Source organism: Phalacrocorax aristotelis, chromosome 8, assembly GCF_949628215.1.
Source record: "Phalacrocorax aristotelis chromosome 8, bGulAri2.1, whole genome shotgun sequence".
In the NCBI taxonomy this organism is placed as follows: domain Eukaryota; kingdom Metazoa; phylum Chordata; class Aves; order Suliformes; family Phalacrocoracidae; genus Phalacrocorax; species Phalacrocorax aristotelis.
Genome location: NC_134283.1, coordinates 29,807,754 through 29,821,737, shown reverse-complemented (window position 1 = coordinate 29,821,737; position 13,984 = coordinate 29,807,754). Strand labels below are relative to the sequence as shown.

General features: G+C 35.9%; 1 protein-coding gene across 3 annotated transcripts in view; it reads left to right on the top strand.

Annotated features, from left to right (window-relative positions):
* The window catches only part of SLIT3 (slit guidance ligand 3), a 547,006-nt gene that overhangs the window by 20,105 nt on the left and 512,917 nt on the right, over positions 1-13,984 (top strand). For all 3 annotated transcript variants that reach the window (XM_075102153.1, XM_075102154.1, XM_075102155.1), the window contains 2 exons: positions 7,307-7,378; positions 11,139-11,210. In XM_075102153.1, coding sequence (XP_074958254.1) covers positions 7,307-7,378; positions 11,139-11,210 — 144 coding nt within the window. The remainder of the gene's footprint in view (positions 1-7,306; positions 7,379-11,138; positions 11,211-13,984) is intronic.

Here is a 13,984-nt window from a genome sequence, read left to right as displayed (position 1 = left end):
TACACCACTTGCAGTAGGGCCATCAGGCCAAGAGTCTTTTGTGTGCCTGTGAACTTGCACAGAGCCCATACTTCATAGGCTTAAAAACCAGACAAAACCATTAGGGGGTTGTACCAAGAGCTAACTGATTTTTATGCTTTTGTAAGGCTTTTGACTTTGGCTTCCGTGTGCCTAGAAAAGCATAACTAGACAACCAGAGCTAGCTCCAAATGGGCAGCTGATCTGATCCTAAAAAACCCTATATAGTCTTGGGAGAGTTGAGGAATTAAGTTAGGGATTCACTTGGGTATGTTCAAGACTCACAAGTATGATGGGGGCCCCAACTTTTGGATTATCTTGGAGACTACAAAGCATATGGTGTTCAGCAGGTAGCAAAATGACATCAGAGAAACAGGAACTTGCTACAATCCAATAGTGTTGTTTTGAATTTTTACATTCTTTTATATAAAAGGATTTGAAAATTTTATAAGGATTTTTTATTCATATGTAAGTATTGCATTATTTGTTTGAAGATTGTTGCAAGACTTCAGCATTTGGTTGCCTTTTTTGATTGGCTCTTTTGTAAGAGTTGTAATGTTGTGGTGATGATGTGATGTCAAACTTGGTTCTGATCTTGGATGTTGAAGAAGGAGGTGCTCAGAGCTAAGATGGGTGTGGCTATTTGCCAAGGTGTGCAAGTCTAGGAAACACAAGCACATAGTGCGAAGTAGCAAGTGGATTTACTTCTCAAGTCTTAAACTTTATACAGTCCAGGGAAGAGGGTGGAGGATGAGAAGAACAGTGTCCGGATGTTTTGGAAGAGTTGAATAGCTAAGAATAATTATCAACTCAAATTTAAGTAATGTAACAGAGGAAATCTGTGCACGCCTACTGCTGTTTGAAGCTGCATAATGGCATGCTCCAGAGAATGTTGGAGATGCTTTAAAACATTTAGAAGTCTGTCTTAAGTTCAGTATATTGTCTTTAGAGAAGAATGAAAAATGAAGCAATTGAGAGGAATTCTTGCTATGAAGCAAGATGTGCTCCAGTTGCTCCAAACACCTCTGTTTGTAATAAGTGTGTACATTGTGTGACTTAGTCTTCAACATCTACAAAATATGTATTGAATTAAATTGTTATTATAACATAGCAGGATGTGTTTATTAGTAAGGCTGCCTTTAATATTTCGTCTGAACTCTTTCATGATCTGTTGTACCATTCTAGTCCAATTCATGTTTCTTTTCCCACTGAGATAATTCCTTCCATGACTGTCGTCTTAAACTGCCACTACACCTCCATTGTCCTTAACATGTTTTATGCTAAAAAGAAAAACAGGCTGGCAAGAGAGACCTAATACCAAAAGCTTTACTAAAGCTGATAGAGGTGACAGTTTCAGTTTCTTTTTAAGTGAGTGGTATCAAATTTGCTGTTGACATACCAGAAGAGACCTGTATTCCTTAATGAAGTTTTCTTAGATGTTCTTAGATGATGGGACAATATTATCTGAATGTGAAATGACAGAAGAGTAGTAGCTGGACTTGCATACATGCAGAAGGAGGTAGATCTCTTGAGTAAGATCTAAGATCCATTTGGCCCAAATACTATGCAAAATGCAGGAATTCTGCACAGTAAGAATTTTATGTAGAATGAATATAATCTGCACATAGGTATTTGTTATAGTTAAATATAAATTACATTCACCTTTACAGTATAATTATCCCCATGTCTTTGACCCAGATGACTTCTTTTCAAACCTATGTTTGCTTCCAACAGTTCTTATGAATGCTGATGTGTTTGAAAGCCAACCAAGATTAGATGTTAAGGTTTGGCTTTTTGTAGTTGAAACCCACTAGTAAGCCCATAATCAGCTGCCAAACTTTATAAAGGAAACATAAAATATTATGCTGCCCACAAATACCAGCTGTAAACCACTAATGTCTGCAGTTGCTCAGTAACTTCACAGTCACAAAGTTTAATTGACTAATGGGGTAACCTGTGGCAATCTGCTTCTTTGCAGCAGTCTTAGACCTACCGTGAACAGGAGGAGGAAGTGTTACATAGTAGTTCATCAAGGTTTTAGTCTGTTTTTCTTGAAATGGCAGATAAGCTTTGAGGGAGAGCGTGCTGGAACAGGCAAATGTTCAGAAGATAAATATTGCTTTTTAAAACAAGGGTGGCAGTTATCAATTAAATTCTAAATGGTTCAAAGAAAGTGGACTTCATGAAGAACAGCTCTTTTAAAGTTAGAGCATTGTCCAAGTAATTTTACTTACAGGAATGGATACCTTTGACTTAGATACTAACCTTCAGAAGGTATTAATAGAATGATTGGTATTATGTATGCAGCATAGGCTGTGCCAATCCATGGGAGCAGAGGAAAAAGTGATCCCAAGATATGTATTGATCAAGGAATGTTAAAGTCTCTTTCAGAAGAGGGAACTGTAGATTTCACATGGGGAAGAATGTTGAATAGCAGGAGTGTTCTTGGGGCTGCAAGTAGAGAGGAATAGAGCTGATGTGTCTCACAGACTGGGCAGGAGGGGTGGTGTGATGGAGTGATTGCTATGTATGTGACAGGAATGCCGTTCTGCATACACCTGTTCAAGCTGAGTAAAGCTGTGCTGAGAATTAAGTCTTACCAAAATGGATGAAAAGCAACGCCAATGACACCGTGTTGCCCCGTGTACCTTAGCTGACTCCTACCTGCCCTGGAGAATTCTGACTAGTTAATGCTTTGCTTTGCTAGACCTTTTGCGAGATACAGGCAAGGGAAAACTTCTGAAGGAATGACATGAAAAGCAGATGGCGAACATCATGCAAGTAAAACAAGCTATTTATGCATTGCTTACTCCAGACTTAATTCTTTCCAATGCTTCTTGCAATCAGGTCACCCTGGCGCACCAGTGAGTAGTAACGATGCACCAGGGTGGAAGAACTAAACTGAGAACAGAAGAGGAAAATAAGCTGGAAAATCTGAAAAATGTAAGCAGTGATTCAAAGGTATTCCTGCAGAAAAGCATGATTCAATCAACAGGATAAATGGAAACGGAAGAGAATGGCTGGTACATCCAATGAAAGTGCCCTGTGTTTGTTTTTTCTTTAACAGGCCTTTAAAAAATATAGTTGACAAAAGTCAAGCAAGAATACTGGCTTTCTTGTCCATATAGCTGAAATGTAGGGATTTTTTCCCCCCCCTCCTCTCCTGGTCATTATCCTTAGTTCCCATCTGTGCTAAATAAAATAGTTTCCTGAGAGGAGAATGTGTTTCTTCTATTATTTAAATATGTACCATGCTAAGATGCATAGGCTAACTCTTAAAAGTTTATTCTTTCTGGTTTTAAACCATTTTGTGCCTTAAGAATTTTAGTAGTATTATTTTGACATTTATCAATAACCATCAGAAATAGATTTCAATATTATAAAGTATTTATTCACTCTAGTGTATCTTGCATACTGCTTCAGTGCTGTTAATGTCTTGCTTATACCTCAGAAGGATTCATTACAAGATTGATGTAAATGCTTGAAAAAGATATGCAAAAAATATTACGTATTATATGTCTATGTGGCTTCTATTTTTAATGGCAGAATTCAGTTAAAAATTCTCATTATGGACATTGTGTAGAATTATTGCTCTGAATTTTAGGTGGTTTTTTTTTTTTTCTTCTTTTTTAAGTAGTCCTTAATCTGTTCGTTCTTCCTGTTGTCTTCGGCAAATTAAGTTGCCGTGGAAAAGATGGTGTTCTTAAACTGTAGCTGGCTTGTCCCTGGCACAAATCTTGTAGACTTATAGGCTGGGGCTTTTGTCAGTATGAACTGTGAGCTTAATCATAGTCATTGCAGACTTCTAAGTACCAGACTACCCTCAGATATGAAGTGGCTTATATGATATTGAGTTTAGTTCTCTGTGTTGTGGGTTGGTTGGGTTTTGTTGTTGTTGTTTTGTTTATGTTTTTGTTTGGGTTTTTTGTTTGTTTGTTTTGTTTTGTTTCTCAAGCTTTTAAATTCCAGTAAGTGAATGCACCAGCATGTTACAATGACGTTAAAAGGAGCTTAATTCCTTTTTGGTTTGCATCTGAGATTTAGGGAACACATGAGAAAACAGTGATGTATGTTTAGGAATATGAAGAGTTATTTCCTTAGATGAATGCATACAATTACCTGTACTCCTCTAAATATTTATGTTTTTGTTAAGTGGAGGAAAGTGTTCAGACTGGAAAAAAACTCTTTGTTTTCGTAGTTAGAAGCATTTGGGGAAGTTAGTAAATATACTAAAAAATCAGTCCTGTTTCTTCTCTGAATATTGAAAATATTAACAAGTTTAAACTTCAAAATATGTAACTGCCTTTATTTGACAATGTGGTTCACCCTAGCAAAATGAAATTTGTTACCATGACAATTGCTTTTCATTTAATGCCTTAGGAGAATGTTACTTCATGTTGGCAGAAAAAAATTATCTTGATTCAAAGGAAGTAAACATTTATGCTTGAACACTCATGTATTTCTTAGCAGTAGTTCTATCTTACTAACAGGATCTCAGGTTAGGTGAAAAAAAGAGTGGCTTAAGTAGCAGCTATACCAGAAGGCTTGTATGGAACTGCATGGATCATAGAAAATTACTGGAAATTGTGCCAGCCAGGAGCACTTTCCCCCCCGCCCCCGTAAGGTGGTATATGAATGATTACAAATGATTGAACTGTTCTCAGCACTTCAAGGGCTTTTGCATTTTGTTTGCAGTATTACTTGCTTGGCACTTAAAAGCCCTCCTAGACAGCCAACTATGCAGTATTTTTCAGAATACAAACATGATAATTGAGGCGGTCCTGGAAGTTCTGCCTTCTACCCCTTCCTTGAATTCCTTTTTGTACCTACAGAAATAATCAACTTGAAACAGCACTTAGGAACACCCATCTGATTTTTTGCGGTCAGGGTTTATGCAGGTCTCAGATGATTGCCAAATGTACTTAAAAATAACACTGTAATCATGCTGTTTATCATTAAATTTTAATACAAATAGGAGAGAAATGGAACCTTCCAAATATAAAAGAGGTGTATCTAGTGCATGTTAATGTAGTAACTTAAATGCAGAAACTAAATAAAGAAGTAAAACTTTAATTGCATAGGAAAAATGCTACTTTCTGCTGTGGATTTGTGATATTATGTTCTCTTTTAAAAAATGAATTGTCTAGCTTCATGGCTAGGATTTCATATTAGATTGTTTTCATTCGATGGCAACAGACAACGGAATTTATCAGAATGTATTGTTTACAATCTTATGGTCTTTAGAAAAATACTGAATGTTTTTTTGTCATGAAAACTGTTGCCCCAAAGACTTCTTTTTTTGATGTTTAGCAGCTTTTTGTAGACATAAAATATGACTCAGGAAAAAAAAAAGTTGACAGTATTTGAAAATTTATTTTTCATAGAAGGCTTCCTGTATCTAGGAAACTGACACTCAGAACAAATTTGTGATGACATGATAGAGAGTATATCTTTTTATTAATTGTAGGTTAGCTGCATATTGTTTATTATGTTAATGGAAGCATGGCTGAAGAGCAGGAAGACTAGCTGTTTGTCTTGTCCCTGTAGGTTAGGAGTAGGTCAGGTAGAACTATCTGGACAGAATAGAACCCAAACAAACCCCAAATGGGACATGCTCAACTGGAAGAACTTTAGGGGTGCCTAGCAAAGGCCAGTCTAGAGGAGAGAAAGCAGCAATTCAGGACCTATAGAACTAGCAGGTATTGGTATACTCTTGTGAAATGAAATGACAGAAAGACTCTTTATGTTGGGAAACAAAATTACATATTTTTGGTTTGTCATGACTCTAAAGGTGCCAAATTTAGTGTACTGGGAGCTATCCTTAAGTAAGGATCAGTCTTGCAAGAATGATTAGTTTATAAATTTGTTTATTTTTAATTTGACTCTTCTTTGAATTAAATAGAATTTGTCTCAGACTAGAGTGTTGTATTTTGATGTCTATTCCTTTAAGATATAAGATTAGACATGAAATTAATCTGTATTTTTGGTGTGCTCACTCCAAAAAAAAGCTGAGTGGGCAGCTCAAGGTCTGGCTACAGTGGGTTTTCCCTGTCATGGAAAAGAAGCCATTTACTTATTAATCTTGAATATGGAGCATAATAGTTGGTATGTGACCACACAAGGCAAATGTGTGGCACATAACAGAGGTTTTAGGGAACTGAGAGTTTAAAGACAGAATGTAGGAATTGGCAAAGGGTGAACACATGTGACAAACAGGTCAGTGGGATAAGCAGTAGCTTCTGAAAACCAGTATTTCCAAAATGCTAGGATCAGGAGGCTGCCCAATTAGGATGCTTGAAAAAAACCATAAGCTTTTACACATTTTTGCAAATCTTGCAAACATTTGGGTAGGATCACACTTTTAGGAGTCTCTAAAGTAAGTTGTTCTCTCCTCAAGCTCTGTGTAGCCTAAGTTTCTACGCAGGCTAGATTGCCTTGGGTTTAGAATAACCCCATGGTATGATCTTCATTTTGGGGCAGAATATTCCGGTTTTGGGCCCCTTGCTACAAGATGAACATTGACTTGCTGGAGCGTGTCCAGAGAAGGGCAAGGAAGCTGGTGAAGGGTCTGGAGAACAATTCTTATGAGGAGAGGTTGAGGAAACTGGAGTTGTTTAGCCTGGAGAAGAAGAGGCTGAGGGGAGACCTTATTGCTCTCTACAACTGCCTGAAAGGAGGTTGTTGTGAGGGGGGGGTTGGTCTCTTCTCCCTAGTAACAAACGCTAAGACGAGAGGGAACAGCCTCAGGTTGCGTCAGGGGAGGTTTAGATTGGATATTAGGAAGAATTTCTTCACTGAAAGAGTGTTCAGGCATTGGAACAGGCTGCCCAGAGAGGTGGTGGAGTCACCGTCCCTGGAGGTGTTCAAAAAACGTGTGGACATGGCATTTCAGGGCATGGTTTAGGAGATGTGCTAGTGTTGGGTTGATGGTTGGACTTGATGATCCTGTAGGTCTTTTCCAACCTTAATGATTCTATGATTATACTAGTTGGTTCTTTAATATATTAAGACTCTTACAGGCTAGTAGTCTTGAGGGAGAGAGAATCATATAGTGAGCACTGGTACTAGAAATAGAAATGGAAGAAACTTCTTGTATGAGAGCAACATACTCAGAGAAAGAGGCAAAATAAATCAAGATTGATGGCTTGCTTTTTGAGATTTTAATGGAAACATTAGTTTGTACAATTTCAGCAGCTGATAGATGCTCCACTGATGGAGATACTTTCTGCTAACGGAATTTTGGTTGTCAGTTATAGTGCCTGAATGTTGGTTTCCTTTTCCCCTGCAGTGATCTAGAAAAAAATAATATCACAAGAATCACGAAGACGGACTTCACAGGACTGAAGAATCTCCGTGTCTTGTGAGTATAACACAAAACTTCTCTTTATTTACAAGACTATTTCAGGGTGCTAATACTAAGAATGTCCATAACTCTAGAAGTCAAATGCTAGTAATTTCTGCACATTATTCAGTTATTAGTGTTCTTTTAAACAAGTCAACTGGAGCAGTTTGTAATGTGAAACATTAAATTTAGTTCCATACTAAAGTCTGAATGTAGTTTCAGAGTTATTTAATTGTTTGTGTTTCTCACTGGCTTTTAATAAATATTGTGGTAAAAATTTTGGTCCACTTTACAGTCATTTATGCATAAATCAATTGTACTGAAGCACTAGCAAATACGTCTTTCAGATTTTTGTAACATAAAGGTACAGTCCCATTAATAGCACTTTTGCAGAAAATTAAGCAGAACTTGATTAAGGATAGCTGATAGCTGTAGGAGTTGTACACAAGGAAATCTGTCATTTTTTGTAGTTTAATATGATGTAATAAGTACAACAATTTTGGGTGGTGCTGTCTATTGATCTAAAAGTATCAATCAAGAGCTTAATTGTACTTCTAAATCAGCCTTGAGCATCGAAAGGGGGAACATCAGTCTATGGAATTTGTCATTCCTGATTCCCTGTTTTCTTTTCCGTGAACCTCAAATGGCGGCAGTAATTTAATGATGAAAATGAGGACTACTACTTCATAGATACTTATTGTAGTTATACATAGACTTTTTTTCTTATGAAAATAATTTTGGGTTAAAAGAAGAAATATATTCTAAAGCTTTCAATCCTTTCAGGTAAAGCTGGACGTTCTTTCTGTTTAAAGTGAATTAATTTTTCCCCTTGAAATTTCTCGAACAGTTTTTCTGAATTACTTCAAGTAATTTAGATCCTCTTCACATCGACATAGAAGCAGACATAGATATTTATGTCTCTGTCAGAAATATTGTGGGGATCTGATATGTGCTTTGTGGAAATGAAGTCCATTGCATATTTTTATATGTGAAATAATGTATATAGCTTTAAATATTTGGGCATGTATGGGGGTGGCAGGGAAAGCCAGATGAAAGAAACAAAATAGTTTGGAATGTAATGAATTAGTTGAGGCTAACCTCCTTGGTTCTAAGCATTTCTGGAGCTCTCACTTAACTGTTGGTTTCTGCGTTCACTGGGCTTGTATTTGGGCACTGACTGCTGCTCTAGCTATGCAAATTTGCAGGTTTCTCAGTGAGAAACATTGTTATGTTATTGGAGAGATCATATACACGTGTGTAGATCTGTATGTTTAAAAGCAGTGGCTGAGATATTTTTATTCAAAATGTTTTTGAAAACATGAAAGGTATTTATTGATGTTAACAGTAACCAATGGCTAAAGTTAAAATTTCTAATTTTTCTTAAAACTAGATATTAATTCTTTTTTTTATCAAGTGCCATTTATGTAATAATGACTACATTCTGTGTGTGTGTGCCATCTAGTTCGCTAGCAGTAATTTACTAAACTGTTGTGCTTGATTAGAAGTTTTAGTGACCAAGACATAAACCTAATCTTGAGCTGGTCCCAGCACTGACAGAGGCAGACTGGTTTTACCACTGTGTTGACACCTTCTGAAATAAACAGCTATCAGAAGTGAAGAAACACACAAGTAATCTCACCAGCACCCCCTGAACATTCCTTTCTGTAATTCTTAAAATTGCCCTCTGCAGTTAATGTTTTCCTTTGAGATCTTCTAAAATAAGTCTGTAAAACTGCAGCTGTTGAACAGTTAGTTATTTAGTGATAATTCAATCAATGAATGAATTGAATCCTGCTGATGAAAAGGCAAGTCTTTTCTCCCGCTACCTTAACACTTTCGAACAAGTCATACACTAAGAAAACATTTAAAATCTATTGGAAAACTTTTTGTTCCTATGGTGTTTCTCTCATCTCTAGCTGTGGAGTTGTTTAGACTTCCTTGCCTCCCATCCCAACCATCAGTACTATTTTGGAAGTCTATTAAAATACATGTACTGTACTATCATTAATGTCAGTAGTTGTTTTGGTTTCATTGTTGTTTTACAGTGTCAGACATTGCCTAACCCTGCTGCAGTCATTTATGCTGAACGCCCTTAACAATAAGCAAAATATGCAACTGCCATCTTTATGTGAATTTATTGTTCTGCGTTCTTACAGGTTTATGTAACATGTTTGTGCAGCCTTTGAGGAGTGTGGTGTTTGCCACAGAGTCATTAGGAATAAAACCAAAATATACCTATTAAAGTATATTTTTATATTGGCATTATCTTCCAGTGTATGAAGACCATCTGAAACCCAGGACATGCTTTGCACTTTCTGCTAACACACCCGTTTTTGTTTGTTGTTTTGTATTTCCCTATTCTCCATGTTCCTGCCATACCTGGTGTGTGTTTGAGGTTTTTCTTTGTGCAGCTTTTACTGTATGCACTTTTGGTCTCTAGAAGTCCTTCAGATTTTTCTTATTTTTTCTTTGCATTCTTTTATGGTGTCTTCATAATTCTGGCTATTCTACATTACTGACACCCTATTTTTTTTCTTCTATGTGCAATGGGGGTATAGTGGGAAGCACAGAAACATGAAACCTGTCCCAGAGTCCCTGGAAAGGTAGTCTAGTCCTGTTTTCAGACATCAGAATGAGAACAACAAACAAGTGATCCAGAAACTGGTAGAACAGTGCAACAGAGAAAAGCTTCCAGTCTCAAACTGACAGTGTACATGCAAAATATTCCTCTGTACACCTTTTCCTTTTATCCTTTATCGCTTAATCTTTTTTCCCTTTCCTCATGCAGTTTTTCCTTCCCTTCCATTTAGGAACATGCCTCTCTGGTGCACATATTTAGGGTTTTTAAATTTTTTTTTTTAATCTTTATATATGGTCTTAGCTGTGGAATACTCTCACTGTCTTAACTGCTATCTAGTTGTACAGCTCTGAGCATCGTCATAGGATTGAGTGCAGAGGAGTGGCTGTTGAGAACAGGCAAGAATAGTGCTTTTTCACTAGTTAGTCTTGGCTGAGCCCAGGCAAAGATCACCTTAAACAGGACTATTGATATCTCTGTTCCTTGGCTTCTACTTTGCCTATAAAGAGCATTTCTGCTGTGTGAATGAATAGTCATTTCCTGCACAGTGTAAATCAAAGAGAAGTCAGTCTCCATTGCTTATAACTTATCCTTGTCTCAGCCTCAGGGGGTGAAGGAAAGCAGGATCAGACACAGTGGAAGCCTGAGAGTATTCCCTTACGTTTTTGTATCCTATTGTACAGTGGGACTGTATGTAGTTGTCACACATAGCTGCCATGGTTGTATTTCTGGAGGGACTGAACTGCTTTGGATTACTTACAAATGGTTTACTCTGGGGGCAAGCCTGAAATCTTTGGAGAACATAAAGGATGGACAAAAATATATGTTGATGTTGAGTGGATTCCTGCTATGGCCTGTAGGAGCCTGTTATCAAAATTCCGTTACATAAACTAAGTGTAATATACTAAGGATGTAACAGTCAGCCTCTAGACCAACATCTTTCTGAGCATATTGGTTATGGATATAAAAGTTTAGGAACAACAATGTTTACCAAATCTGGCAGTCAGGAGGCAGTTTTTGAATTGTTTTCCTGTTAGTGACCAAGAGAAAGTGCTGTTCTGTCCAGAATTTATTTTAATGATCCCTAATTATAAGTTACCGGTACTTCTGTGAAAAGCAATTTTATAGCATATGTGAAGAGAGTAGGGAGGTTCTTTTATTCTGTTGTCTAAAAATTAACTGGTATTTCTGGAATTGCAGACACTTGGAAGAAAATCAGATTAGTGTGATAGAACGTGGAGCATTTCAGGATCTAAAACAACTTGAACGGCTGTAAGTATCTCTATTTATATACCTATGGAATATCAATGGGTTTTCTACTTCACTGTTAACAGTCATTCGTATTTCATGATTAAAAAATTAGCCTCCTTTAAGAAAGAGATGGGTACTTGCCTAAATTAAAGTATGCTTTTAAACACAGTTGAATTTGTATTGCATGATAGCTGATACTTGAAACAAAACGTACAATTGCTTGCCAAGAAAATGGAACTGTTGGTGACAACAGAATCTTAACATTTTCAGAAGGACTTTATCTGGGCAACTCTTAAAACTGTTATGTAGGTAAAGAAAGATTTGTTTATAGTAATTTCATATCTCTTTATATAAAATATATATATATTTGTATTTATATGTCTATAAAATCTATGCTAATGGCAGTTGCAATTGTCATCTTTTAGAACTAGAGTATTTCTCAAACTGCCTTTCAACTTCATTTTCTGATTAGCTTAATTTATTTTAAAGTTGCATAATGCCACAGATATGAGTGGATTCTGGGGTATTATGCTAGACTTAGTGGAGAAGAGACACTAGATTTCCTCTGCTTTCGATAGCAATTTATTTTTTTAAAAAAGGTGAATATAAGAGGTCTGTTAATACAGAATCCTATTTATAGAAAACCACTGGCCCTTCAAGACTATAAAATCAAGATATATAAAAAAATATCAAAAAGTACAAAAGTAAGACTATATCCAGTTGCTACTCTTAGTTGGGTGTATTGTTTAGCATTATCATGAAGCTAGGTTAATTTTGCCTGCTTGTGATGGGAGAAGAACAAAATCTCTGTAATACTGAAATATTTCTGGGAATTATTCTTTGTTAGAGGTAGGTGATGAACAAAACTGCATGCTGGTTCGGAATTCCTGTTTGTTAAATGGAGAAGCAGATTTTTTTGTGCTTGATTTTTAACTCAGTTATCTGCAAGACATTTGTTGTAGGACTTGGTATTTTCTAATTGATATTTTCTAAAGTAGCTTTCAAGAGTTAAGTTTCCACTAGCAATTGTTCAAGAGAAGTCTGGAGTATAGAACATATGCTGTACTAAAACCATTTGAGATGATCTCAGGATTAATTTGCATTTAAGTTGTTTAGCTAGTGTGTTGAACTTTTTAAATTAATTTACTCAGGATTTTTGTCTTGAGTTGGAAAGCTCCATTTATGGTGATAAGGGAGATGAGGTTTAAATTCTGATTATAATTCTTTTTTTTTCAGTTCCTGGTACCTATATTCCATAAGAAATCACTTTCAGGACAAGAGTTTTGCCATAGCTGATTTATTTCGTGTTTCTTGGGCAGTAAAAAATAACAACCACCTTAATATTCCAAAATTAAGCATAGCCTGACACTGTGGAAAAGTTTTCTCACATTATAGCTCGTCTTTGAGAGTCAGTATCGTAATGACTAAGTCCTAATTTTAAGATCATTTTATATATGTGTGTGTGTATAAAATATATCAAAATCTTTCTCATATCTCTATTTAGATAGAGATTTAGTTAAACTATGAAATGAGTTTTGAAAAAAATCTGGGAGAAGCGCTAGCTATTAGTAACCAGAAATGATACTCAAGTGTTGTCTTAATGTGTTGTTTTACTGTAGAGTCTGCTCTGTTACCAAATGAAAATAATGTATTTTGTGAAACCAGAAGTTAGGAAATATGATACCTTTAATAGTGTCTAAGTATGTGATATTTGAAAGTCTTTTTTTTTTTTTTTTTTACTGTGCGAACTCTTAACTTGGCCTGTTAAATATACTGCATGTCTGCTTCTCTTTTAGGATTGCCTGTCATTAAAATATTTCCTAAATGAATGTAGTATGAAAGGGAGGCCTGGAAACTTGCAACTTTTTGGTATTTTAGCTTAAATCATTTTTAGGACTAAACTATAAATCTGATTTTTTTTTTTTTGCTATGAGTCAGTAGGCCTTGGAGAATGAACTGTGGAAAGTTTGGCGTAACTTAAAGGCTAAACTGCAACATTTTAGGTAATATTAAAGCTATTTTATTAAGTATTGTCAAACATTGCAAAATGTTAATGAAGAAAGTATGATGTTGAATTAAAGAAAACCCTGGCTTTTTTCCATTTAATTTCTTTCAAATAATAAATAAAAATTGTTTATATTGCTTCAATTTTGGAATACTGTTCTTTTTTGATCTATTGAAGTGGACGCAAAAGTAATCATTAACTTCTTAAACAAAGCAGCTGCATTGGGTCAGACTTCTAAAAACAAGAGTAATTCCTGTTCCTGGCAAAATACTATATATAAAGGTCTTTCATTCAAAGTAACGGTGGAAGTATATTGTTCTACTCCCTGCCCTATCATAATCATTCAAAGGACATAGCCTTAGGTGAATACTATTGTAGCTCAATATATTTTCAATTGTCTGGATATTGAAGAGAATCCATCATTATTAACTGAGTAAATTAGCAGAATTTTCTTTGAAATGTCCTGCGTAACAGTCTAATTAAATTATAAATAAAATGTCTGTAAAGCTGTGGCCACTGCTGCCAAAAACACAGTGATGATGACCTTCTAGTTATTTTGATTTTACTCTGATTTTTAAAAATCTTTTTGGGGGAGATTAATGCTCACAATAGCAATGAAGCATCTAAAAGCATTATTTAGATAAAGGGCAGACTATTGTCAAAACTGTATATTAGCTTAATAAAGTCTGGCAATATCAGTTGAAGGAAGCACGTAATACAAGATATGTTAAAATGACAGTACGAAGTTGAGAAATGAGGTGATGTGGAAGGTAGAAGCCACTTCTCACTT